General features: G+C 37.6%; 2 protein-coding genes across 2 annotated transcripts in view; one reads left to right on the top strand and one right to left on the bottom strand.

Annotated features, from left to right (window-relative positions):
* The window catches only part of LOC145984364 (uncharacterized), a 29,322-nt gene extending 8,519 nt beyond the window's left edge, over window positions 1–20,803 (top strand). Inside the window, exon 3 of the mRNA XM_083118027.1 lies at window positions 19,635–20,803. Coding sequence (XP_082974153.1) covers window positions 19,635–20,760 — 1,126 coding nt within the window. The 3' untranslated portion in view covers window positions 20,761–20,803. The remainder of the gene's footprint in view (window positions 1–19,634) is intronic.
* Window positions 20,804–23,105: 2,302 nt separating this feature from the next.
* LOC145984356 (uncharacterized) overlaps window positions 23,106–26,407 on the bottom strand; it is a 135,493-nt gene continuing 132,191 nt past the window's right edge. Inside the window, exon 5 of the mRNA XM_083118015.1 lies at window positions 23,106–24,272. Coding sequence (XP_082974141.1) covers window positions 23,134–24,272 — 1,139 coding nt within the window. The 3' untranslated portion in view covers window positions 23,106–23,133. The remainder of the gene's footprint in view (window positions 24,273–26,407) is intronic.

Here is a 26,407-nt window from a genome sequence, read left to right as displayed (position 1 = left end):
GAAGACTTCCTTTGTTTCGTGCCGATATATAACAAGACAGCGGAAGCTGTGACAGGCATTTTTGAACACTTGTGAGTGCTAAGGCCTGAATCTGAACAATTTGGTGGGTTTCGGCTTTTATAAGAACTGAAAAAATGGGAGGACAAGACACGTTAGTGGTGTTCAGACTCGAATCAGAGAGAAATATTCGAGAGCTGTCTGCGTCCAGTTCGCAACCTACAATTTGAATCTCGCGTTGTCGAGTGGATTGTCCATCCCGTGCATGTGTAACAGCTTCGTAAAAACACTCAAAGATACCATAGATGTTTTTATACCCGATGAGAAGAAATGGACAAACACACATACTGAGATGGTTCCGGCACACATTATTAATGCATGGAAACAGAGGAGTCGAGTGGTAAAAAATGTTCCGATTTCACGTTCTGATTAAAATGATAGCCTTACAGTGGCAACGATTTAAGGGATAGTTGCTCCCCATTTTTTATTTTTCTGTTTCAAAATTATGGCCTCTTAATGTTAAGCCTTGGCTACCAAGAGAAAGTAAACTTTCCTTGCAACGCCCTTCGCACTCCCCCCCCCCCCCCCGTTTTGGAACCCAATTGCAACCACTGGTCTTAAACATACAATTGTGAGGTTCTTACTATACCCCTTAAAAAATTGGTGTTGAGCCCCCCCCGAAAGGAATTCCTGGATACGTGCCTGACCTTAGCGACTCTTTGAACGAAGGAAAGAGTCGACTCGCGAGTGTTGTTTGCAGAGAGAGAGCGCGCAACCTCAGCCCATGACGGGCAGCGAAGAACAGCCAACAAATTTGTCCTGTAGTTTCAAGTTCGGCCAAACCATTAGCGCTAAAATTACAAGAAATTAAATGTTAGTAAAAAATATTAGGGGAGTCTTGTAAAAATTTTGAGAAGGTGTTAGGCACAGACCTCTTGATTACAATATTCCGATTAGCCTTTATGTGCAGATAGGATAGTCGGGACTGGACCTACAGTTTAAAGGAGGATCCGAACCTCCACTTTGTATTGAACACGGTACCCCTTGATTACCGGCGACGTTATCACTACGCCATCGGGGAGACCCGATTAGCCTATTGGAGCATAAAAGTGGACTTTAAACATTGTCTGACAAAATCGTTTTCATATGACGTGAAATATTTCATTAACATTAACGTGTAAATATTTTACTAATGAAAACAGCATTAAAGAATAAATATATAAGTTTAATCATAAATCTCATCGTACATGATACTGCAAAAAAGCTTTTATTGAATGACTGCAGAATTAGGAACAACTACGTAAGATGGACATGGGTCATGTTCACGAGTGATATAAACAGCTGTTGGCCATCTGCGGTGAGCCTACGTGTTAAGGTGTTTTACTAGTAGAAAGCAACATTAAAAAAAATACATACGTATAATTTGGCCCGCTTTATAGAAATTCGATCATACATTATGATATTGGCAGAAACTTATATTGAATGACTGTAGAACAACAAAAAGCTATGGATATGGGATGGACATGGATAATGTTCAAGAGCGATATATATTTCTTAAACACAGCTGTTAGCCATCCGCGGAGAGCGAGCGGGTGGATCCTACTTTAAACTGTAGATCCAGTCTGCTGGCGAGACTGCCGCCGCCGCGCCTTGTGTAAGAGAGCTCGCGACTCGCGAGCGAACGATGAGTGAGCAGAAGAGTCGCTAAGGCGAGCGAGTCGTTAAGGTGCTCCACGACTCTTCGTGCCGTCTCGAGAGTCGTGAACGATGAGTGAGCAGAAGAGTCGCTAAGGCGAGCGAGTCGTTAAGGTGCTTAATGACTCTTCGTGCCGTCTCGAGAGTCGTGAACGAATGATGGGGAAAGAGTCGTGGGACTGTGCTGTGACTCTTCGTGCTGTTTCAAGAGTCGTGAACGAGCGATGATGTGTCGCAGCGCAGATCTGGAGTGCATTTTGTTGACTCGCTTTCTCACATTTGTTGCGATATTAAAACCAGTGATCGAATGAAAAAAAGGAAGAATATGTAAATGCACGTTATTACTAATAAAAGGTTGATATAATTATATAGCATTTCTGTGTATGCTATCGTACTGCATAATTTGCATTATCCGCAGCATGAAATGTAAACTGAAACAAGATACAAATATAGAAAATCTCACTCATGAGGCAGAGTAATGAAAACAAGTATGTGCAATAAATTTTGTTTGTGTGTGTGTGTGTTTACTGTTTACACATATATGTATATCCATACACATACAGAATCGTATTTGTATTTTTCTTATTTTATGCCGCTTTTCTTCAAATTTTAAGTAATCGCGACGATGAGGATGATGCGTGATGATACAGATGAAGGGACACTCGTAAAGAATATCCTTGACCAGACCGGGACTAGAACCCGGGAACTTCTGTGGCAAGATCAAATGTCGATTACTTCAGAATCTTCGCCATCTAGTCGGCTACACGCACACACATATACACAAAAATACAATACAATTTATTAATCTTGAAGGACGTACGTTGTGTTCGTTTACTTAAATACAATCATCTGCTTCAACACCTCCTACCCCCTTCCCCCTCTTCAGGCATGTGTTTCGAGAAAAAGAAGCTTGGCGACTCTTTTGAACGACTCATTTGAACGACTCTTCTCAGTGAGCGAGCGCTCATGAGTCGACTCGCACAAATGAACGGCTTGAACCCATCACTAGTTTGTTGACACCCATCGGACCACACACCCCCTAAAATGATTGGGGGACAGGACGCGCCAGAAATAGCCATCAAGGTCAACCGTCAGTTGGAGTTGCGATCAGTTATAACGATGCCACTAGAGTCGTTTTCACGTTCAGAAGACACAATGGGCTCTTATGGGCAATGCTTTTCTTATGGGAAATACGAGCGCGCTGTTGTGAAATTTCTGGATTTACAAATTTAGCTTAAGTAAAATCGGTACCTGCAGTTTTGCAGGAAATTTTGTAGAGAATACGATGGTGAACACAAAAAACTGGTAACTTGCTTACATAATTTTAGATAAATTAAAAACGCAAATTTTCCGTGAAAACACAATTTTTACATTGTTTTCATTCCTAACGTTGAAACATGCCGTAAAATTGAAGCATTCATTATTAAAAAAATTGACACTGTTTTTAAATTGTCATAGGTGATGGTGGTACTCAGAAGTTATCAATACTTTAAAGCATATTCGCATTAAAAAATATTCAAATAAAGTATGTGGAGATTTTTTATATTCGTGCAGTAGAAAATGTCGTCGCTGGCCATTTTTTGTTCTGTAATTCCAAGTAAAAACTTCCAGCGACAAAGTTGTGGAGAAAATAATGAAATTATTTTTTATAACCACTCAAAGGTTCCCAGAAATATTACTTCCATGCATTTGGAGTTTCTTTTTAACCCGAACCGCGCGCGAAGTAAGGAGACGTTGTCTGGCCATCTTGAGCCGACTCACCGCAGCATTCCGGCTATCACCACCAAGTTTTCGAGTTGTTATTTTATTTCCATTCAGTAAAAATTTGAACTTCATGCAGTTTGTTATAATAGAATTGAAATTACTTAAATTTAATAATTGACAATTATTTCCAATGCTGCTGTTGTGAGCAACATTAGTGCTGTCGCAAATACACGTTGTTTTTGTTTACATTACTGTCGACATTAATACTGAAATGAAGATCACCTTTCAGTTTCCAACGTACACATAAATTCATAGACACCATATTAACCTTTGAAAGGCTTTCCAAACCGTGACAAAATATGGGGCTTCAAGATAGAAATATGACATGCCTTGCTTGAGTCATTCACGTCTTATCAGTTCACGTGGGCCATAACTCATTTGTTTGTTTGGGTTGCAACTTGAATTTAACCCATGTGCCAGGTTCCCCTTACTTGAGTGAGAGATCTACTTTGGTCTGTTTAGACTTTTTCCCTCTCCCGAAAAAGTGTTTTCAGTTGTGTGAGCTCTCACTGATTTTTACTTTTTTAAGTGATTTCTGAAGTGTCATATTCGTGCATTACACTCGCGTGTGTAGTGATCGCAATGGATCATAGTAAAAAGGGTAACTGTAACGTTCACAGTATAATATTAATATTAATAATTACATATAATTATCATTATATATACAAAATATGTAACACCTTCATTGTGAAGGAAGGTCATCATTTCCCGGCGACATGAGCTAGCGCTGTATTGGCAACACTGTGCCGTTTCTCCATAAGCGCTGTTGTGTCTTCTGAACGGGAAAACGACTCTAGAATCACATCTACACTTGCTGAAGCAAAACAATGCTTTTTACATACGAAAATTATAAACAAACTCAAGACTCGTAAATTACTGGCAAATTTTCTGCGCGCCTCCTTGAGCCAGAGAAATCTAATGAAATTATTTTTGCTATATTTCTTCAGATATTGTACTTAAGAATTTTGGACACAATATATTATAGTCTCCATTTTTATAACACATTTACAATTTTAACTCCAAGTTAAGATTTTCTGTCACTTGTTCAATATATATGCTCAGCTAACGACAATATGAACACTGTTGCTGTTCTAATTTTTGAATTAGCAACTATAGTGTAAATCACCAACCCTGAGACCTTCTCACCGATTCGCGTCAGCTGATTCATGACCGAAATCATCTGCTGTTACACTCATAGTTCGCCGCACCTATTAATTTTATATAAGAGCCTCTGAATGTGAGAACCCGATCTCAAAACATCAGACGAATATGCAGCCGCATACATTGTTACTCTCCCGGTCATTCTCTCTTTCATAACCCTTAAAACTACAGACACTGACACACCACTGCACTGGGATACCAACTTAACCACTTCATTTACTGGTTTCTCAGGATACCACTGACAGAACGTTACATAAATATTGAGTAGAATATGTTTCTCACCCCTTTTCAAAGGCTGTCCTTGCTGGTGTTTTGAAAACAAGCTCGGAGAACACGGAGACTTTCCCGCACGCATAGAACACGGCATGTTATTTTTCTAAGGATAAGTCAGGCAATATTACTAAGTTGCACTACTTTCTTGCTGTTCACATGATTATTTTTAGAAAATAACCAATGTTATAAAATATCATTATGTACACAAATCTCTAAGCTCATTGAAAGTTACAATGCATATTACTACAAAATGTTCACAATTATCTTGCCTTGCCAAGACACCAAGTTATTTTACGAAGTGCACTATATTTGGCGGAACAAAAATCGTTATTATAATGCTTGTCAAAGTTTCCAACCGCAATAAATTTATGAACTTTTTGTCTTGTTTTGATCATCATCATCAATATATTTATTGGACTTACAGCAATGTATATGGCTGTTTATGCCCATTAACTACTAACTAACTAACTCCCTAGCCTTCTTAAACCCGAAGGTTCATGGCTGCAGCAACACAGGCCTTCCATGTTTCCCTATTTTGAGCAAGTTCTATATACTCTTTTCCATCCCTACCGATTTCCCTTAGGTCCATCTCAACATTGTCCCTCCATCTTCGTCTTGGCCTTCCTACAGGTTTCTTACCATCAGGTTTCCCAACAAGAATCCTGTAAACTCCTCTTTCCTCTCCCATTCGTGCCACATGGCCTGCCCACCTAAGTCTTCTTGATTTAATTATTCTAATAATATCTGGACATGAATACAAATTATGTAGTTCTAAATTATGTAACCTTCTCCACTCACCTGTCTCCTCATCAATTTTAGGTCCAAAGATTTTCCTAAGGATCTTATTTTCACATACTCTCAATTTATGTTCCTCTTTCAATGTAAGGGACCAAGTTTCACATCCATATAATACTACAGGCAAAATTACGGTTTTGTATATTTTAACTTTTAGTTTCTTAGATATTAAACGAGAAGACAAAATTTTATGAAGAGAGAAGTAACATGCATTTCCTGAATTAAGCCTACTTTCTATTTCCTCTTTAATATAATTTTAATTTGTTAATATTACTCCTAAGTATTTGAATTTGGAAACTGGTTCAAACGAGTTGTTATCAATAATTAGATTTTGACTATTACCTAACACTTGGTTTCGGCCTGTAAGCATATATTTAGTTTTCTCTTTGTTAACTTCCAAACCTATCTCTTTAGCAGTTTTGAAAAATATTTTAGCATTATTCTTAATTGTAATCACATCATCCCCCAGTAAGTCTACATCATCTGCATATGCTAACAACTGAGTCACACCATTTAATTTTAGTCCTTCTTTAGTTTCTTTTACCTTCCTAATAGCATATTCTAAGGCAAAATTAAAGAGCAATGGAGATAATGCATCCATCTCCTTGTTTTATTTAACCTTCATGAATTGTAAATTTGTCAGACATATTAATACCCACACGAATTTTACTTTCTGTTTCACTGGTACATACTTTTATCATACTAACAAGCTTCTTAGGTATTCCAAACTCTACTAATATATTATACAATTTATCTCTTTTGACCGAATCATATGCTTTTTTGAAATCAATGAATAGCTGATGGACATTTTGATTATATTCCCACTTTTTTACAAGTGTCTGTCTGATGTGAAAAATTTGATCTGTAGTTGACCTGTTACGTTTAAATCCACATTGATAATCACCTATAATTTCATAAGCATATGGGGTTAGTCTTGTTAAAAGAATGTTAGATAATATTTTGTATGTTGTTGAGAGTAGAGAAATTCCACGGTAATTATTGCAGTTCATTTTATCACCTTTTTTAAACACAGGAACAATTATGGATTCTTTCCACTGTTGAGGGATTTCTTCTTTATTCCATATTAAACAAATTAATTTATGAATTTGACATATTAATGAATTTCCACCATATTTAATTAACTCAGCTGGTATTAAATCAATGCCAGGTGCTTTGTTATTCTTTAGCCTTTTAATAGCATCTTTAACTTCAGTCAAGTTAGGTTCTGGAACTAAAGGTTCTGCTGTGTGTACTTCACTTACTTCTGATTTATCTCCTACATTTACATTTAAAAGGTCATTAAAGTAGTTCTTCCATCTATTTAGAATATCGCTTGGGTCAGCTAGAAAATCACCGTTTTTATCCTTTATCAAGTTTACTTTAGGTTGCCACCCCTTTCTAAACTCATTTACACCTTTATATAAATCTCTGATATTTTTATTTTTGCTGTTTGTTTCAATTTCGTTAATTTTGCTTTTCATGTAGTCTCTTTTTTTACTTCTAAACGTGCGGTTAACTTCTCGCTTTATTCTATTATAATTGTTTAGATTTGTATCATCAGAGTTATTTAACCACCTAAGTCTAGCCTGATTTCTTATTTCTATTAGATTATGACATTCATTATCAAACCATGGCTTACTTTTTCTCGGTTTATGGTATCCTATACTTTCTTTAGCTGCTGATTCTATTGCATTACGTATGTGTTCCCAATTCTTATTTACATCTGTTTCATTTATATTTTCATCATCATTTAAATCCTGCAAAACATCAAATCCATTTGACAATTTAATTCGGTAATCTTTCTTAATTCTTTCATCAGTAAACTTTCCTGTATCAAATTTTAGAACTTTTAGATTTTGTTGCTTATGATTTATCACTGAGAGTCTTTCTCTTAATTTAGCAATTACTAAATAATGGTCACTGGCACAGTCAGCACCTTTATGTGTACGAACGTCAATTATACTAGTATGCCTTCTGTTATCAATGAGAATATGATCTATCTGATTTTGAGTTTATGCCCATTATATATTTTATTTACATAAGATACAATTTACATAAAATCTACAAACAAATTTCAAATACACTCCTATCTATATCATCCTTAGAAATATACATTACCATGTTATATCATTTTGTCTAAAAAAATGCAAGTAAAATATATTCAATTCACATGCAAGAAAGAAGCCAAATTTATGGGAAATGATTACTGGTGCAAAGAGTTAACCATAAAGGCGAAGCAATAAGTAAAAAAAAGAAAGAGCATTGGGTTTAAAGTGAGACGTCATTTGCGGCAGCGTATCCCATACTACAAATTGGTCATTGTTTTACCTTATGTAATGAATCCTGTAACAACGCTGGATTTTCGTGTGGATTATTTTACTTCTATGAGTTTGCAATGCTTTCTGTATGCACGTGGTTTTGTTTACAGAAGGTCTCAGGTTTTGTGATTTGAACTTTAGTACAAATATATTATTTGTTTTAAGAAATAAAATACAGAAATCTACTTACGAATTGGTGTATTACACTATATCCCATAACACATAATTAGAACAGTAACAGTGATAATGAAATGTCTTTCTTCTTATCAAAGATTTTTATCATTAATACAACTTAATTGTGAATGTTATAAAAAGATGAGTCACAATAACCTCCCCTCCTGGGGTGAAGAAAATATAGACATCATACTTTGAACGTTTAGTTGTTTCAATTAACTGAATATATTTAGCTTCGTTCATCTCTTCTGGCCAGTCAATAACAGAAGTTATTTTATCCCGAACTTCCTCGTGTGCAAAAATTTCAGCCGGAGTGAAACCAACAACCTCGTTATATGAGTAATTTAGTAATTTTATAACATTTGTTAAAACTTTGGACCAAGATCTGTGGTTGGTTTTACAAAAGAGTCTAAGCAAACGAATGATCTCTTTATTATATCTCTCAATTGGATTCGCATGAGGCGAATATTATGAAGTGAGAATATGCTTTACACCAATTGACTTCAAAATTTTTTCCCATTCATTGGATTTAAATTGTGATCCACTATCCGTTCACATAACTGTACACATAGGATAATGATGGAATAATTCTGTTGATAATTTCTCGAGTTGCTGCCTTCCTGAGAGGATAAGCCATAACATATTTGCTGGTCAATTCTACATTAGTCAGAATATGTTGATGTCCTTGAGATAATGGCAATGGACCAATCAAGTCTAAAGATAAGAACTGATGTAATTTGAAAGAAATCACGTGAAGCTCCCCTTTGGTAATATGTTGTGTTTTTTGTTCCGTCCTTGCACATTCCACACAATCACTTAAATATGACTTAACACTTCCTCTTATCTTACGGTAGGCCAGAAATAGAATTTAGAACACTTCTTATAAAGCTTAGAAAACCCAAAATGGACATCTAAATCATGTTGTTCATACAAAACTTTCTTGACAGCTGCTTCAGGTACAAAAACTCTCCAAGGATTCGAGTTGGTAGATTTATAAAACAATATATTTTTATGTAGTTTAAATATTCCCTTAATTTCGAAATGGTCATCACCCTTGCTTAACATAGAAATTATACGTTGACATAATTCATCGTTTTGTTGTACTTGCATCCAATACAAAAGTATGCTTCAAGTAAATCAATATCTGTGAGTTTACATGTAAAGTGGAAGGAAACAAATTGTTTTGTGACTCAATTGGATATCTACTTATTAATCATAAAAATAAAAGTCCAATAAATAATATAATTTATTTATAACACGTCCGCGGCCGTATTTGCAGAACCACTAACATGCTGAATTGTATAATCATAATTTTGCAATTTCAAAGCCCATCTATTAAGCCTTGGATTTAACGATCTTGCTGAATTTAACCAAGAACGTGATTGATGGTCACAGTGTATTACAAATGGTCTGCCCAATAGATATATTGAAAATTTTTCCACGGAAAAAGGATGGCAAGACATTCTCTTTCATGCACAGAATATGTTAATTCTGAACCTCTCAAAACTCTGCTCGCATACTGGATAATCAAAGTTTCACCATCGTCAGAGTATTGCCACAAGACTCCACCGATTCCTATTTTACTGCCATCAGTATTTACTTGGAAAGTGTTGTTCAAGTTAGGTTGAGCTAACATCTCCGGATACAAAGCCAATTCCTTCAGACGTTTAAATGGCTGGAGATGTGCTTCATTCCATTCCCATTTCTTATTCGTTCTAAGTAAATCGTATAAAGGAGCAGCAATCATTGCAAACTTATCCACAAATTTTCTCCTCCAATTTACCATTCCTAAAAATTTTCTTAACGCTTTTCTATTTGTTGGAGTAGGATATTCAGTTATTGCTAGATTTCTTCTGATATCTTCACCTGATATTAGGTGACCAAGAAACTTCACTTCAGTTTTCCAAAATTTGCACTTCGATAATTTGATGGACATATTTACTTCTTTCAAAGTTTTCAACACGTAGTCCAAATATTTTAAATGACTTTGCAGTGATGATGAAAATATGAGAATATCATTCACATTACACTATAAGAAATGAACTAGTATCATTGCCAAACACTTTATGCATTCTGTCGACAAAAAACACTAACAACACTCTTAATACCAAAAGGCAAAAAATGAAATTCCATTAAAATACCACGATATAAGAAAGATGTGAACTTAAAAGATCTAGGTGTCAGTGGTATTTGAAAATATCCAAAGTTAGGTCAATCGTCGAAAAGAATTTTGCGCCTCCCAACCTAAGCAAACGTTCAGATATAGGTTCAACCTGTGTCATGGGTGAAATTACATGTTCATTCAGCTTCCTAAAATCAACAACAGGACGCCACAATCCACCTGCCTTTGGAACTATGTGTAGAGGGTTCCGGTATGGAGAAATACTTTCATGAATTACTCCCCACATTTTCCATTTCTTTAATTCTTTCTCCATATCATCTTGCCTGGCGAATGGAATAGGGTACGTAGATGCCACTATAGGTTCATTCTTATCTAGTTGTATGTCATAAGATTCCACTTTGGATGCCTTTGGTTTGTCCGAAAACACATCTTGATACTTCAGTAATAAATTAAATAAACTATCAGCAACTCCAGCTTCACAATATTCGTTGCCATAAACTTTCTTATGGATGGCTTCTTCAGAAGCTAGATAAGCAGAATCATTAACGTGAGAAGATTCAAATGTCAAAGTTTTACGAGATCCAGTTACAGAATTTAGCGAGCAAGTATTTTGTGGAACTCGGAACAAAAGGAGCTAATACTTCCTTACCACTTTGAATTAGTTCAACAGTAGACATACGATAATTAATTATAGCCTTATACTGCCACAAAAATGGTGCTCCCAAGATCCAATCAGCAAGTAATTGTTTAACTACATTATAAACCCACGTGGAAAAATTCATCTCCTAACTGCATAATGACATATTTGAAACTTACAACTTTTATACGTTGCTCACCAGCGAAACAAGCCAACTGAATTCTTTGTATTGGTTCCAGCTTTATACTTGGCAATAAATAACTTAGAGTGATCCAAACCTTGTAATCCAACAAATTACATTGACTACCAGTGTCAATTAAACAATTAAGAAACAAGTCACAAATTCTTCCCTGTATTTCTGGTGCTTCAAGTAAAGGTGTAGGACTTCCTTTATCTGTAACAGTCCACTGAGGCTCTGAATCAAACAACTCCAGCAAAAATGCAACAGGCAAAACATTTTCTTTATCAAAGCCTAAATATTTAACTCTATTAAAGTCACCGAGACAAGACTTAACATGCAAAAGGTAAGGATCATACCTAGGTAATTACAAGTAAGCTCCATGTTGTCATCCTTTGGCAGGACGAATTAGAACGCATTTCCCCGCCTTAGTTGTTTAATGTTCTCGGAGGGCTCCCACTAGTAACATTAGTTACTGAGGAACCTTTTTGATTTAAACTAATGTAATTGCAATTCATTCCATTTCGGAAATTTCCATTGTTCCTTGCTGAAATCTCCGAGTTAGTGTTAATGGAGTCACCTCGCAATTCTGTATTGGTCGGACTTTGAAATCTTCTATTTCTGTTGTATCTAGGTGCATCTGTATTATTGCCATTACTAGTGTTGCTTTGAGTGTTTGTTCTTCGATTGTTATTATGAAAGTACAAACTTCGATCGTTACCTTGTCGCCTCTTGGTTAGCTCCAGATTGCTTATAGTTGTTTCTGGGATTCCTAGCAGCTGGTTGGCCCATAAGTCTTTCTGAAGCTACTGTTTGGGTAGATGAATCACTGCATGACTTATTTTCCACACACACTTGTCTTACAAAATGCCTAGATTTTTCGAACTTATTCGAGTTCTAATCACCAGGTAGTGACAAAGATTTGGTTTTATCACTAGAATATAAGTCTATTGTCCTGAGTGTTTGTGTTAATTGTTTAAGGTTGGAAATTGCGTGACAACCCACATTCTTAGAAACTGTTTCTGGCAATTGCTTCAGAATTACTCTTATTATGTCAGCTTGGTTAGGATTTTCTGCAAGGTTGCAATAAGATGAATATACGCTTCTAATGATAAACCAGAAGATGTGTTGTATTTACGAGAACGCAAAACTGCCAGTTGGCTTTCTAACAAAACATTCGAAGCAAATTGTTCAAAGAACTTGCACACAAAATCATCATATGATGAGAAATTTTGTCTTTGACTATTGAACCAATACGCTGCAGTATTGTAGAAACATTTATGAATAACTTGCAGGCGATATTGAGAAGATACACCAATCAAATTTATCATTGTTGTCAGCTGGTCTATACTCCCTAGCTGATTGTTTCGAGACGTCACCTCCAAAACGTGGTAACTGGCTTAGCTCATTTACACGAATAACTTTACCCGGGCATTCTCCAAATGGGTTTCCTGCAGAAATATTTGTATTACATTCTGCACACGCAGATTTACAAAACTGGTTTGATTCAAAATTTGGAGACTCAGAATTCCTGGAAGCAATGTTACTTGGATCATTCAAAATGTCATTTCTGGGAATGTAATTTTGATTACAAAACATCGGACTCGTTGAAGTTGTAGCATTTGTATTACCAGCCACATATTGGCTTCTCACATGAAGATGTATGCTGAAAATACATTTGTGAAATTGGATTCTTTGAATAAGCTTTCGTTGTACAATACTGAATTTCATTATGAAAACTGGCATTCAGAGAATTTCCATAACCATAATGGTTAGTAGAACAAGGTTCATTGTAATGCACTCTATATGCATTCTCCGAAAGTGCGAAGTCCCTATTGGTCAACTGATGTGTAGTGAAATGAGCAGGTGATTCGTCACGTGATGGAGGATCCCACAAATAAGATGTATTGGAAAGCCTATAGGTAAAATCAGTTCCTAAAGAAGTAGCGTTCTGACCTGATTTACGTTTAGTAATTGCAGGTACATCAATATCAGATGAATCATAACCGGAAGAACCAACCCCACGTTTGTCACTTCGAGCACTAGCCAGAAATTTAACATTTCGTGATCTTCGATTTGAATTTGCATTATTTGTTTGACAATTCACATGCTCAGTTTGTTTACTATTTCCATCCTCTTCGCTCAGTTCTCGTCTTCCATTCAAAGTTTCGTTAGCAACACTGTTGCTGATGGCATTGCCTTGCTCCAAAGAAATAACCCTATCTCTAAGGTCATTTACCAAGGTTTCAGAGCTACATGTAGCAGTCCGAACTACCTTCATTCTATCTAATTCCGCATTTAATGTTTCAAACCTAACCTCACGTTGAGTAAATTTCTCCATAATTTCCTCATTGCAGACTTCCAACCTTGCCAACTTTCCGTCATGACTCTTCATTTGTTCTTGAATATCTTAAACTTCGACATGCATTGTACTAATACCTTCATCCAATTTACACCTCTACTCACTGCTAACATTTCTACAAGTTTGGGCAACATCTTGTAACGAATGTTCAATATGATCAAGCGGGCCGTTAAACCTAACATTATGCTGCTGTAATTCATTTCGAATGGGGATCGAGCTGGGCAGTCATCATGCTGATAAATCATGTCACGTCTTGTAGCTAGAGGCACATCCTCCAACAACATTGCCATCCCGTTCCGCAAAAAATGTTCATAAGTGATGCCATTTAAGATTTGGGGCAGGAAAAATGGCTCGATGAAATGATTGTTGATTACGCCCATCCATACTTCTGCCTGGGCGTGCGACAGTGGCTGGATGAAAAGTACCCAACGAAATGGATTGGCCGAGGCGGACCGATTCCCTGGCCGGCTCGATCCCCCGATTTGACGCCTAGCGACTTTTACATTTGGAGCCACATGACAAGGCACCGGTAAACTCGCAGGAAGAGTTCAGGGAGAGGATCTTAACAGCTGGTCAACACGTCAAGGCCACCATCACATCACGAGTTAAGAGAACAAATGTCCGTAAAAACTTACGTGCCTGCATTCGTTTCGGAGGTGCCCACTTTGAGCAAGACGTGTAATGTTCTTCAATTGTATTGTTCATTGATTCCATACACATGAAGATGAATGAAGTATTATTTCTTGTACACAAATGTAAATGTTAGCAACATTTGTACCTTGTTGGATAGCTGATGACTCAAGGAAGTAATTTAAGTAATTTGTACGGTTCGTGTCATACCATTTTTGTTATTAATACGTTGCCAAGTAAACTAAGAGTGCATTTTTTTATCATCACTTGTAAGTTTAGACCCACCCGGTACTTACATGTGATTGTTATTTGGAAAAAACTTTTTTTAAAACGAACCACTTGTTTGTTAACTATCAGAAAACGCTTAAATAAGTTCCCTACAATGATCAGTTTTTTCTCAATTCATCTTTTTATGTGGAAAATTGTCATTTTTAGAAAAAACAATAGAAACTCGATTATCTCGAAAACTACTAATTTTCGGACGGAGTATCATATGGTCAAATTTATTGCAAATTGTCTCTACTTTAACCCCTTTCAGGGAATACATCTAATTACCAGTCACCCTGTATATAAAAGGACATGGGCGTTAAGTTATAATTTGAAAAAATACCTGTCTATTGCCTAAACTAGCATCCACATAACTTCAGGTACTGCAAGTTTTGAACCTAGGGACAAGGATTCAAAAATGTATGGTTGTGTATATTGTGTATGTTGCTGAGAATCGCCTTAAAAGCACAAACTATACCTATACAGTAAGGCTATAACGAAATATAATATTGTTTTTCATGCCATTGTTCAACAAAATATGAATGATCTGGTACATTATGATGTACAGTCGAACTCATGTTTGGAGACAAAGCAGCTCTTTTAGATTAACTCACAGTAAGCATAGAGGCAAATGACTGTACATAGTATACCGTGCTCTCAGAAAATATCCTAACTACGTGCTTCCCCGTGCTTTAACGTTGAACACTAGCGTCACTACTTCTTCAGAGTTGCAACTATGGTGGCGAAGTAGTAGAAAAATAACACATTCGTATCATTTCTACCCGTGGCGCAAGAGCCCTTGAGAACCAAAGCCTACCTGCCAACCACCGGCCTCACTCCCACTTGCCTCAGAAGAGGTGGGCGATCGTCCAACCAGTTACGGGGTGACGAACCCCCAGTCGTTGTTGTAGGTTCCCATGCGCGCTATTCATTCGTATCTCTCCCCCATACACTGGCCGAAATCTCAGGAGAAAAGTTGTTAGGCTTCCCCCGAGGAGATACGAACAGCCCGCGTCCCGTGGCCCGAGCCCAAAGCCCGACGCCTTAATAGACTACACGGTCACGGTGCGGGACCATTCTTATCATTACCCGTGGCAAAACATGACCATTTGGATGAAGTATAAAAATTAAATACACAAACAACCAAACCAATCCTACCACACAACTTTCATTTGGATTGCTATAGTTATGAATAGAGGTTTATCCAGAATTTTTCATTTGGAGGGGGGAGGGTATATTAGAACGAAATTAAAGATTCAGGGTGTCGGAAAGAAGATTCAGAAATGGGGAATCCTCCCTTCCTTCAAATGGACGAACAACTTCCCCCACAGTTCATTGCGCGAAATCACGCCCGCCGCCCTATTTCTGCCAGAGAGATCAGATTCTGTGTTGAAAACAAACATGCCGGGTAAGCATTGTGAGTATTGTCGAATTGGTTCAAGGTATGATTATCCTGATCATATGAGGAATGTGTACTTTTTACCTTTTCCGAAGCAGTTTGTCATACAAGTGAACAGGTAAGTGATTTTTAATCATTTTAGGCAGTGTTAGGCATTTTACTGTTATAATATTTTAACATTCGGAGTGTTGTTTTAGGTCTCGGTACAAATTCGTTTCGCGGATTCAGGGAAATAAAGCAGCAAATGTTGAAATTCTGTTAAACCATTCAACTGTTTCTTTCCAAAGTACACTGAGTGATAACGCCAAGTTGAATATCATCCATTGAGCACTAACAGGAAACCAACAAAATCATCATGAAAGCAGATTTTGAAACGCAATCACTTCGTTTAATTGGATATGTTTGAAACAACTAAAGAAAAGAAACAATATTTTTCGCATTGAAATCGTTACGACCATTTCTTGCATATGTGCCTTTTATCTTTTGCTTGTATTAGAAGCTGATTAATGAGCATAAGTTATTGTTTTGTACTGAACATAAAAATGTTTACGAATCGTTAAATGAACGTTGAAAACTAATAATCAGTTATCTTACTGTTTATAGTCACTGCACTTATGTGAACACATGTATTGATGTGTAAACACTATAAACTACTTTATCTTTTGTAATAATTATGAATTTAGAGAATAATATATCGTGTTATGTTTGCTCCAAGCAGTGATAAATGTACACAACAAACATATTAGCTATTCACTGCGAATGTTTACGTGAATTCTCAACTAATGCAGTATTGCAGTGTACATGTTTCTTGAACAAATATGGAGATTACGAATCATTTTCTTCTTGGTTTACCTTTCGATTCTCAATGTCATTTGCATCGGTGCACAACGTTCACAATGAGTTGGTCGTCTATGGTTTTCAAGTTATGTAAACGATACACGTCATATTCACGCTATTAAACAGAAATGTGCAATCAAGCTCAGATCTAACGAGAGCTGTCTCACCCTTATCTATGTTTTGAACTGTCGTTCAAATGCAAGCAGAAATTGTAACCACTCCTGACGTTTTAGTGCAACACGAGACGAAGAGAAAAAACTTCAGCTATGAAGGAAGTCTGGATTGCTGTATCTATTTTCGTTATTTTTGTCAACGGAGAACCAGATAGCGCTTCAAGTCAAAGTAAGATTATAGTTTGTAGTTTAAGTATAGTGTGCAAGGGTATTTTGAGTCACGGCTTAAGCTATTATTGGGTCACCTTGGTTTTAATTATTAAATTAGTGTCACTCACGCCCAGTAATTTCATAAATAAAATGTTACTTTATTCGATATTTTACTATCTTTTTATGTACCTCCCCCCCCCCCCCGAGAGAAAATGGGCCAGGGAAAGGGGGCTATACTTCTATCAACCCACTTCTGGAATCGGCACTGTTGGCCTGTCTTTTAAAGTGTAATATTTCGAGCATTAAATCCCTGCATTTTTAAGGCGATTATTTTATTTGTACTTACATTTAAAACAAAATTCATATTGCAATTATTTCGATGTTTGCGGCACTTTCTTCTACTACTGCTACTTTGTGAACGTATACCACGTTGAGGTAATAAAACAGCAGCATAAACTAACATTTTTTTTTCTTGAGGGAAAGCAAACCTAGCTTTCTTTTAACATGACCACTATCCCACATAGAGTAACGGCGTAAAATTCTCGTACTTGCATTCACAACATTAAAACCAATCGGATTGGTTTAAAATGTGTTGATACAAACCACAACGTATTTCGAATAAATCTTAATTATACATTTCGATATGTCACGTGACCACCTTTCCATTTAAGAAAATTATCTTGGCTCCAAGATGGCGGCTTGACCTAGATAGTTTTCCCCCTCTCTCTTGATCATGATTCTGGGATTGGATTGGTGGTGTGTCAGTCAGTTTGTCTTTTATAAGGGGTGGTTCTACAATTTGGTCCTCCCTGAATATGAATAGTCAAAAAATGTATGAAGTTTTTTAATTAAAATGCGTTATTTTATTGTAATAATGGGGAATTGGAAACTTGGTTTTTATATTTGGAATTAGAACCCCCCCCCGCGGAAATGACTGATACCTTATCCCCTCCCTACAGGAATACCTTCCGCAGCCACTGTGAAGGGGTAAATATTAGTTGGCGGTTCCCATAGGTTCTGTGTAAAAACAGGGTTATTGGGAACTATTCAATATGTGACTAGAGCTTGCTTTAATTATAGCTAAGCTGTGGACTTAGAATTTATTGGCATGACAGTTGATAACTTGTCTAACTAGTCATCCCAGATTGCATTTCTAGTGAAATCCAAACGTTCCTTGATATATTTCCCACTACTCCCGTTTTCAATTAAAAAGTAGGTGAGTAGGTGGTGCCTGTCCCCGACTATGGTCACATTGATTACGACCACTCACATTCTGGAACTACGGGACTTTTAGTGATCTTAGATCTTTAGAATCACTGAACTTTTGTACGGAACCACTTTATCTCTTCTCAATTCCTCTTTTTTTTAAATGATAAAAACGTACTGAGAGTGGCACGTTCAAGAATTTCGTAATGGGCGATATGCCCCATGAAATGGTTACGAATTCTTTTTTTTAGTAGAATGTGCTGTATTTTACCACCTGGAGGTATTTTTTAAAAAATACCTGTTACTTGTTACGGGTTTTTACCCCACTGATGAGAATTTCGAACTCGACCCGCTTGATCTGCTCTCAATGTTGAGTTTAGCAATTGTTCTTCACAACGAACTATAAAAGTGAACTGACAAAACAAACTTTTTTCATCATCATCATCATCTTTCACACACTACCTTTTGATAGTCGCATTTAAGTATCCATAGGCACCGATTTTGGGGGGCAAGGCACTTTCTGCCCCCAAAATAATTCACGTAGAAGGAAACATTTTATGTATATTTACATATACAATGTATTGTTTATGCCGATCTTGCCCCGCCAAAATTTATCTTAAGTTGGCGCCTCTGAACGTATCTATGATATTGCACACGCCTTCTGTTTCTAAAACACGCGCTCGCGTGTGTGCTTGTGTGTTCAATTTCCAAAACTCTGACCATGTCGCTTTGACATCAATGACAAATATATCTCATTCTTAAATTCCATTGTTCTGCCCTTGTTTGTAAACTTCATCCTATCTTTCGTCTCTTTCGTTGCACTTTATATATTTATTTGTATCACTTCTAACTCACGTTTGTATTCATGCCACGACCATCTTTTATGGTTGAGTTTTGTGATGGGAACAGTATTATCTGTTATGTTCTTAAATGAGAATTTTGGTTTTCGAAACAGACGTTAGAACCAATACTTGTGTTTAGTAATACACCATAGCAGATTATGTAAAAGTTTTATAGCCACCGCTTTCACTGGAAGCAGAAGATTGAAATGTTCATCGACATTTTACGATATAAATGATCTGTTTCTTACACGTCCCCTTTGCACATTTTGCATTGTAGGGCCTCGCCTATGGCGTAGCGCTAACGTTGTTCTTTGTTACGTTGTAATAATGGAGTCCCTGGTTCGATACTCGATGGAGGCACATGTTGGTTCGGATCCCACTTAAAACTGTAAGTCCAGTCCCTATTAGCCTATGCATAGAAGTGGACTTAACAACAAGACTCAAAAAACAATGGCCATCTAATTGTTCCCGTCGTCACAGCTCCAACAAGAAACGCATTTGGATAAAAACAAAACAGCGTAACAAAAGCTCATACCAAACAATCCTCTGTAATTATTTTTAATATTGGTTCAATCAGAAAAAGCTTCAGACCTTTTTTTAAAAAAAAAGTTTAGTACTGATTCGATGTATTCCATCATGACCATATGATTGTAGTATTGAATTTCTTTCAGCTTGTGATGTCAGCATCAAGGAACCTTCGGAGTTGCTACCTCTACTTTTGAAAGCAGACAACACTGATTTTATTTTGCCGGACAATAATGGACACATTTCCTTCAAGACCGGCGAAGAGTTCTTGGTAGCTTGCCCACAACTGCTTGGAATAACAAACTCAAATCAAGTCATGGATTCAGGCAAGTTAACTGCTAAGGTTGCTTGCCAGTCCGAACAGGAATTCGTTATAGATGGCACCACTCACAAGTTTAGTGATATTCTATGTGCACGACCTGTCCATCATGCATCTCGCCGCGCTGGCAATTGTTTCGAGGGAATAAGCCGCATGGAGATGGGGTTTCAGGTTGAAGAGAAGTTTCACCAGCTCATAACAGTTTGCTACGACGAACACTCGGGGAATACTATATACACGAACCACACCGTGTTATCAAGCGTTGGAGGATCCCAGAAAACAAGTGCACCATTGGAGTTTAAGGAAACTGGATATTACAAGAAGAAAGTACAGTCCGAGACCCTTCTTAAAATTCTAGGTTCAGAGAAGATAGTGGCCAAGTACATCAAAGACAATTCCTACCTCAGTAGAAATCAACTATCACCGAGTGAAGATTTCATTTACGACAGCCAAAAGCATGCTTCCTTTTATACAATAAATGGTATACCACAGTGGAAACCCATTAATCTAGGAAACTGGAAAAGCCTTGAAGAATCTATAAGAAACGTTTCGATAGACAGACAACTGCATCTCACCATCTACACTGGAACGCATGGCGCTATCAAGCTTTCTGACAAGCGGGGAATAAAGAGAAAAATATATTTGGCGGTAGATAAGAACTCCAAATATAAATTTCCCGTGCCAAGTTTGATTTGGAAAGTTGTATATGATCCAACCAGCCAGAAGGGTATCGCATTTGTTAGTGTTAATAATCCTTATATTAAAGGGCTGTCTACGGAAAATACTATTTGTCATGATGTTTGCGATAATTTGTCATGGTTAAAATTCAATCGCAAGAACTTTTCACTAGGTTATATCTATTGCTGTGACGTCAGTGAATTGCGTAAAACTGTCACGGTTCTTCCTAATTTTATAGTGAACGAAATTTTCACGTAGTTATGAATTTTCACTTAATAAACCATATTTACCGTGTAATTTATCTACGTTGTTAAATTATTTTCATTGCATATATAGTAGAATTAATTGAAAATATATTCCAAAGTCCTATGAACTCGTAATGCGTCGTAATAAACCGTTAATGTATCTGCCACATCAGCAAAGGTGGACACGTAGAACATTTGTCAGGTGTGTACAAGACTTGGAAAGTTTGTCGTTCGATCAGCATCAGAATTACCACTGTCTGTTGTGTCGTTTATCTGTAGTAAATCTCTAAAATATTTCACACTTATGAATCACCCTGTATATCACTGGCCAGACAATTGACTACTAGATGCACACTGTATTTGGTATTCTTTTTGCACTTGAAATTCAATATAAGATTTGGTTTCCCTGTCTTTAGTTCGATGACGTCGACACTGGGGTAGCAGTCAGTGGCGTGCTCAAGGGGAGGGGGTTGGTGTGGGTCACACCCCTCCCCCTTTAAGGACCCAGTATTCATAAAAAAAAATATGTCAATAACAGAAACAAATTGCAAAATGATGAATGAGTACTAAAAAAGTACACGTAACCCCCACCCACATTCGAAAATAATAAAAAAAACGATTTGATTTGGCTACTAAGCCAGAGATCCTGGGTTCGAATCTCGGCTTGGCCATGGGAATTCTTTGTGTGTGTCCCTTCATTAATTTCATCGTATCATCTTCGCGATTAGCCAAAAGTGGCGGAAAAACGAAGAAAAAATAAACAAAATCAAGCAATCAATCAATGATTTGATTTCATTTTTGTTACTTAGCGTCGCTTTTTTGTCACATTTGGTTAATTGCGAAGATGATACGATAAAATTAATGAAGGAACAAACACAAAGAACACCCATGCCCAGGTCGGGGTTCGAACCCGGAACTCCTGGTGTCGTAGCGCGCTGTGATAACCACTCCCCCACGGTTGGTTGATTTGGTGTTTTAAGTACACTTTATGCACAGAAACAAAACAGATAACAAAACACAACTTTTTGTAGTTTCTTCAATAATATTCATTTGGCTTTTTGAGTTATGATGAGATACATTTTTCATTCCAAATTATTTCATTATTGACTGCAGAGTATAACACGTAGGACAAGAATGCGCACTCATCAAGGGTTCGAATCCTGGTCTGGATTGTTCATATGAGGTCCCTTCATCAATTTCATCATATCATCACTCATCCTCACTTTCGCGATAACCAAATGTGGCAGAAAAGCGAAGTAAAATAAACCAATCCAACAACAATATGAACACGCGTTTTCTTGCGCAAATAAATACATCCGTATTTATGACTGTTAGAAGCCAAGAGTAGTATATTTAAAAAACGAGAGTGAGAGAGAGCCCGAGCACATATTTGTAATTTAATCATTACATATTCCATATTTGAAAGAAATAAAAAGCGAAAGAAAGCATAACATTATTGTCTGCACATAACACGTTCCCATTTCATAAATAATATAACTACATCCCATACTATACATACATAGTGTACAACGTGTAAAAGGTTGTGTAAATACAGAGAACCCTACTGCAGAAAATTTTACCCTGAGCTGAGTTCTTTAGAGGATTTACAAACAAATCTATGAGAAACCAATCCCCTATCTGTTCTATAGGAGATACACTGGGGGACCTGAAAACCTGGGCTTTCAACCATTGGAACGGGGGGCAAGGGAGGTAGAGATAAAAATCTTCCTTTTTCCTTCGGGCGGCCGTTTCTGCCTGGAAACTGGTCAGGCGGAGAAAGAGCGAGCTAGGGTATCCAGCCAGCTTTGCCCGCGGATCACACCGATGGACGAGAAGCGCGTGGAAAATAAAGTATTGCATATGAACTGTGACTTTGACAAGAAAATAAATATTGTGATTTGAATATAATTCGAGATGTGAGATTGATTGATCTATCTCTACTAGACTAGCTACTCCTCAGTGCAAGTCACTGCTTTAGTTGCAGTGAATCTAAAAACAAAAGTAAAGAAGGAATTGCTTGTAAGATTACAGTAAGTGTGGAGTCTTCGTGTGCAACTTTCACCAAACCCATACTTAATTAAATTAAAATAAATAATGAATAAAATCACAGCACTGTAGGAAAATTGGAATATATTGATGTCGAGAAATGGAAAACTGTTAGCCAGAAACATCACTAGAAGTACAATGTTATCTTCATTCATAGTCTCCAACTGGGTCGAACCCACGAATAAATGGTAGGTAAACATACTATTGATAACATACTAGTTTTAACAGTTTATTTTCTAAACAAAAATAACTTTGTTACAAAAATACATGCTAAACGCAACACTGAGAATAGTTCAGTGAGTGTATCGTTTTCACATCCAAACTATTACACAATATGAGCTTAAGTCAGCAAATCTACAACTTCAAACTCGGGCAAATCGGTAACAGTTTTGCGGAACTCGTTCACCTCACAAGTGTACGAGTAGCCTTTGGTAATATCAGGCCGGTCCCAGCTGACATAGTTGATGGATACTGAAACGTCGTTGCACACTATGTAATCCGGAGTGACATCAACATAAGGATTGTTTACTTCAACGAAGACAACCCCTTTCTTTGACGATGGGTCGTAGACTGCCTTCCAGTAGAGTTTCGGAACAGGCAAACGGTAGTTGTTATTCGGATCTATGTACAAGTAGAGTTCCTGATCTACACCGTTGACATCGGGAAGTGTAGCGACTCCATAGGTGCCTGTGTAAATTGTCAGCTCAAGCTCTCGATTGGCAGCGAAACGTCTGACAGAATCTTCTAGCGCGTTCCAGTTCGCACCGTTAGCGGTCTGCCACTGGGGAGCCACGTTGATGAAATAGAACGTTGCTCTCTGTTGAGATCCGTAAACGAAATCAGCTTTGGCAGTCAGGTGACCTCTTGAGAGGAAGAAGTCGTTGCCATCTTGAATGTACTTGTTTCCAAGCTCAGCAGAACCGAGTATGGTTGATATTGTTTCTCTTTGGACAGTTCTGACGTACATCTCATTCGCAGAGTAATCCGGATAATAACCTCCTTCGATGAAGCTAGGTCTTGGAACATTGTGCTGTGCCCCAGCTATCGATGGCTTCATGTAGAACTTTGAGTACAACGTTCGGCTTAAAGCGTCGTCGAAGCACACCTCTATGATCGAGTAGAAGTCTTCACCAACTTCAAATCCTATATGCACCAGTGAGAAACCGGAAGCGCAGTTGCCAACTGTACGAGCTGTGTTGAAAGGGTCACTCTTACATGTCAGCTGTGAGAATTCGTATGGTGTACCGTCGATGGTGAAAGTCGTTCCAGATTGGCAGATGGCTGTAGCCTGTGACGATCCGCTTGCAGTGAGAGAGTTGTTGCTTCCAGGACACGCCAGGAGAACCTCTTGGTTCGCGTTGAAGCTGATGGAACCGGCAGCGTCCGGCTGGAAGAAACCATCTTGGTCTTTTGGACCTCCAGGGATCAGAATCAGAGGCCCATATTCTGCGATATCAGTATTGGTTGATATCTGACAACCTGTAAGTAATTACAACTGTGTGTTAGAGTTTGAATCGAAAGCAGCTTATCTTTCCAACTCTCTTTCTGAGTAATTTGCTCGATTAGGATTTATGCACCACCAAACATTCGGCTAAAGAGCACAAGAAGTATTATCAGAAAATTTCCCGAGTGGTGGTCTGATCGTTCAACAAACGATATGGCAATCATTCTTCACTACATGATGCATGGCAATTTAGCCTGTCGTTGTGGTAAATAGAGTGCTAGGTATGTCTCAGTCGTGAGAGTGAGGCCCTGTTTAGTAGTGTGGCGGAATGTTGTAAGTCGAGCAGAGAGATCTCTGACGCTGCTTATACCACAGCCGCCTTACTCTCCTGATCTAGCACCTGCCCTTCCCTCTAGATGAGGCTCCGGGGTAAACGTTCCCAAATAATAGAATGCATTAAAGGTTTAATTTCTGTTATTTAGTGTCGCCTTTCTTTCACTTTTAATATTCGCAATCATCATCAGGATGATGCAATTGATAACGGACAATCACAAAGAACACCCACGCACAGGCCGGGATTCGAACCCGCGATCCCTGGCGTCATAGCGCTCTGTGCTAACCACTCCGCCACGGAGGTCGGTGAAGTCGACAAAGAGAATGCAACAGTTAGTTTGCAGACCATAACAAAGAATGCCTTTCAGAAGGGCTTCCAGCAATGGCAAGGCCGCTGGAGCAAGTGTGCGTGCGGAGGGGATAGGACTCTATGACGGAGTGGTCAGCGTTACAAGCAGACACAGGGTTCCTAGGTTCGAATCCTGGGGAAGGCATGGATGCATCATTGTGTGTGTCCCATCGTCCATTCTATTCGTTCATCATAATCACGATTAACTCAGGAGGTAGAAAGCGAAGTAAAATTACTAAAACCAGAATGTCAATAGAAACACTTTTTTCAATTTATTTGGAAACGTATTGATAATACCTCGTAATATGCTGGCAACTATTCCAGAAGTTAACTTACACCTTGGAAATATTTGTATAATTATGTTACTTTACTGAAAGAAGTAACTAAGTTACTTTGCTATGGCAAGAATAACATTCCTTTTTTTATGTAATACTTTGTTTTATATGTATATGTATATATGATTTAAATAATTTTGGATATTTTAAAGTATGTCAAAACAATCCACGAAGTGAGGAAAAAACAGATTAATTGCTTAATTGGAAGCAACAATGCCTTATAAACTCGTAATAAACCATTATTTTCATCTGGCGCGGGGCTTTAGAATAGAATAGAAATAGAATAGAAAATACTTATTATTTACTACAGAGCGAGATTCAGCCTAGGGGTGCTCTACCACCTAACTCTGGTGATTAAAAGTTACAATACATATTATATTTATAATACTAAAATCAAATACGTGGGTGACACTAAAAGTTTTTAGATGCGGCAACACTGATTGCAGCAATACATTGTCTCTAGGATATGTTGAAGTTAGTAGTCTGTGAAGTGTGATAATGCTGCAGAATTTATAGTTGTTAATTGTTATGTGCCAGAAATTAGTCAATTATTGTCGTGTGTGTACAGTAAAATGGTTGAAATATTCGTTGTGTCAGATAAGTGTTTGCAAAATACAGTTTTATTTTGGTTCTTGTTCAGTGCCGGATCTACAAATCTTGGCCCCCCCCCCGCAAAATGTTACCAAAGGCCCCCCTCTACCTACCTACCTTCACACACACACAGATATATACATATATATACACACACACGCACATATATATAATATATGTGTGTGTGTGTGTGTGTGTAATTCTTGACCTCATGTTGACAAAGGTACATATAAGGGCCTGGAGGGTGATTCAAAAGTCCCTTACCCTATAAAAAGTAAAGGAATTAGGCTGGGTAAATTGGTCATGATAGAAACAGGTTAGGTTTAGGGGGAACATATTGGTGGCCGCCATATTAAGTTCCACTCAATTATTTTTTAATTATTGTTTATTGAATTGGTGTTTTAAGTCCACTTTCTACACAGAAAGGCTAATCGGGACTGGACCTAAAGTTTAAAGTGGGATGCGAACCACTATGTGCATCCACTGGGTATCGAACCCGGGACCTCTTGATTACAAGGCGACGACGCTACCACTGCGCCATCGGGGAGGCCCATTTTTTTAT

This window comes from Lepisma saccharinum, chromosome 1, assembly GCF_977018435.1.
Source record: "Lepisma saccharinum chromosome 1, izLepSacc3.1, whole genome shotgun sequence".
Classification (NCBI taxonomy): Eukaryota; Metazoa; Arthropoda; class Insecta; order Zygentoma; family Lepismatidae; genus Lepisma; species Lepisma saccharinum.
This window is presented reverse-complemented; position numbering and strand designations above follow the sequence as displayed.